The 3,067-nt window shown below is 37.1% G+C and overlaps 1 protein-coding gene across 1 annotated transcript; it reads right to left on the reverse strand.

Moving 5' to 3' along the window:
* Positions 1 to 2,246: 2,246 nt before the first annotated feature.
* Positions 2,247 to 2,528, reverse strand: LOC115838669 (molybdopterin synthase sulfur carrier subunit-like). Its single transcript, XM_030829801.2, has one exon. It carries the CDS (start codon positions 2,526 to 2,528, stop codon positions 2,247 to 2,249), a length of 282 nt encoding a protein of 93 aa, XP_030685661.1.
* Positions 2,529 to 3,067: the final 539 nt, after the last annotated feature.

Here is a 3,067-nt window from a genome sequence, read left to right on the forward strand (position 1 = left end):
TGGCATAGAATAAGTGCTCAGGGGCTGTAAAATGAAGGTACGAATGAATCATTGAGTTGAAGGTCTTCCACAGCATCTTAGATGTGTGATGTACATCTTTATGGGATACATTGCCTTACCTTATAGTTGTTTTTTTTTGTTCTTATCTGTATTACTAGGCTCCATGGAGACCTGGAGCATCATTCTGGATACGGGTCTATCGGTTGTCCTGCAGAAGCGGGCATCTGCTGTTTTTAACATAGATATTCTATGCAAATAATGAGCAAAAGAGAACAGGGGTGACTACATTACTATTGGGCAAAATAGATTAAATTACAATTATACATGTGAAATAATTATCCCAGTCAAACTAACATATCCATCACCTCCCATAGTTACCATTTTGTGTGGGTGGTGAGAACACTTGGCATTTACTTTCTTAGCAAAATTCAAGTATATAATATGTTATTATTAACTACAGACACCATACTGTACATTAGGTTTCCAGAACTTATTCATCTTATAACTGAAAGTTTGTACCCTTTGATGGATGTCTCTCCACCATTCTACTCTCTGTTGCTATGAGTTCTACTTGTTTTTGTTTGGTTGTTTTTCAGATTCCACATGTAAATAAGATCATGTGATGTTTGTGTTTCTGTGTCTGGCTTATTTTACTCAGCATAATGTTCTTCAGGTTTATCCATGTTATTGCAAGTGGCAGGATTTTCTTTCTTTTTTTTCAAGGCTGAATAATATGCCATAGTATGTATGTACCACATTTCTTTACCAATTTATCTGTTGATGGACTCAGGTTGTTTCCATACCTTGGCTATTGTGAATAATGCTTCAATGAACACCAGAGTGCAGATATCTCTATGAAGTAGTGATTCTATTCGCTTCAGATATGTATCCAGAAGTGGGATTGCTGGGTCATATGATAGTTCTATTTTTATTTATTTATTTTTTAAATTTTTTGAGGAACCTTCACACTGTTCTCCATAGTGGCTGCGCCAATTTGCATTCCCACCAACAGGGCACAAGAGTTCGGTTTCCTCCACATCCTCTCCAACACTTGTTATCTCTTGACTTTTAGATAATAGCCATCCTACAGGTGTGGTTTTGATTTGCATTTCCCTGATGGTTAGTGATGTTGAGCATCTTTCCATGTACTATTGGCCATCGGTATGTCTTTTTTGGAGAAATGTCTATTGAGGTCCTTTGCTCATTTTAAAAATCAGGTTATTTGCTCTTTTGCTGTTGAGTTGTATGAATTCTTTTTTTTTAACTTTTAAAATCATGTTTATTTAGCTTATTTTAAAAATATATAAATTCTAAAAATATATCATACCAAGAGTATCCAATAAGGACTTTTTATACCTTCCAGTTCTGCCTACGTTCTCAAAACACATCCCTGACAATAATGATAGCACTGAGCATAGCGGTAGGGGGTTGGGGGCAGCCTCTGAGACAGTCACTGAGGAGGGGCCACACCTCAGTGTAAGTCAAGTTACAGTTAGAACTTAGTCATAGAATAATATGTCTAACACAGGCATCTTTCCTTACATTTAAATTATTCTTCCCTTTTTTCCCTAAAGCCTTTCTTTCCTCTATAAGCCCTCATCCTAAGCACTCATTTATTTTGCTTTTTTTTCTGTCTTTTGTTCCACTGGTGTAACAGAAAAGATTATGTTCAGTAAACTATCTTCTGGAGAAGAAAAATCAAAACATGATCAAAGATAAGAATTTACCAAGTTTAAATTTTAGGACTCTAAAAACCTAAGTGGTTTAATCATCAGTTGCCCAAAAGCATTCTTTGTTTCTTTTCCAAGATGATGATGATTCTTCATACATTTCCTTTTTCCACATGGGTACCTTGGCTTTTAAAGTATCAATGGCATAGCTCACAGCTTCGAGGGATGCAGCCCTATGGGCTGAGGACACAGCATAATGATTGCTTCTGACACTGGAACTAAGCCAAGTCGATGGAACACTGCTATGTGTTTGGCCATTTCTGCCTAATGTCACTACAAATTTTTCTGACTTCATTTTCTGCCATTGGTAGATATGCTTCATATTCTAAGCTAATGACTTTTTTCCCTTCGAAGTTATTCCTTGTAGTTCCTACAAATAGGGATATTGCACCACAGAGTGGAGAAATCACCCGCTGTGAGACTTCATCTACTGAAAGTTTCTCAGATGTGAATTTTATTATACCTTTAGATTTTGCTTCAACTTCATTTATATCTTTCTCAGGTGGCTCCAAAGCACTATCCTCCACTAACCGGGGGTGGGGGGGTGGGGGGGATAATGGCAATTTCGTCTCCTGATTGAAGCAGGAGGAGCTGATCTCCAAGCTTGACATATTCTTGAGGAACAGCAAATATCACCTGATTTCTGACATCAGTCGATCCAGAATGTTGCGTTTCTATCTCATTCCACAGCTGCAATGCTTTTATTTCTTGTGGCACAGAAATGGTCTCCGAACGAATTCCTGTTATTTCAGCACTTTTTGCAAAATACAACACTTCCACCTGGCACTGTGGCACCATCCCGCCAGGGAACCCTAGCCCGGTATCCCCGAATTCTTTATATATTTGGGGTATTAACTCTTTATCAGATATATGGTTTGCAAATATTTTCTCCCATTCCATAGGCTGCCTTTTCATTTTGTTGATTGTTTCCTTTGCTGTGCAGAAACTTATTAGTCTGATGTAGTCTCATTTGTTATTTTTGTTTTTGTTGCCTGTGCTTTTGGAGATAAAATAGATTTTAAGCAAAAAGTTTACAAGAGACAAAGAAGGACAATATATGTTGATAAAAATTTAATCCGTCAATAAGTGTTAAATTAGGTAACAACTATAAACATATATACACCTGAAAATAGAGTCCCAAAATATATGAAGCAAAAATGGATAGACTTGAGGGGAGAAAGAGACAATTCTACAGTATAGTTGGAGACTAGTTGTATTTGGAATATCATTCTTCTCCAACTAGTTCAGGCAATTCAAGTTTGAAGAAAGAGAGTTAATTGCAGAGCAATGAGTCACCATGGCTTTCAGAGACAGGATGAGTGGGGAATAAAGGCAAA

The sequence above is a fragment of the Globicephala melas genome, chromosome 6, assembly GCF_963455315.2.
Source record: "Globicephala melas chromosome 6, mGloMel1.2, whole genome shotgun sequence".
NCBI lineage: Eukaryota > Metazoa > Chordata > Mammalia > Artiodactyla > Delphinidae > Globicephala > Globicephala melas.

What these genes read in the sequence shown, in the direction of transcription:
- LOC115838669 (XM_030829801.2), bottom strand. Translation starts at nt 2,528, where the DNA reads ATGGTGCCACAGTGCCAGGTGGAAGTGTTGTATTTTGCAAAAAGTGCT.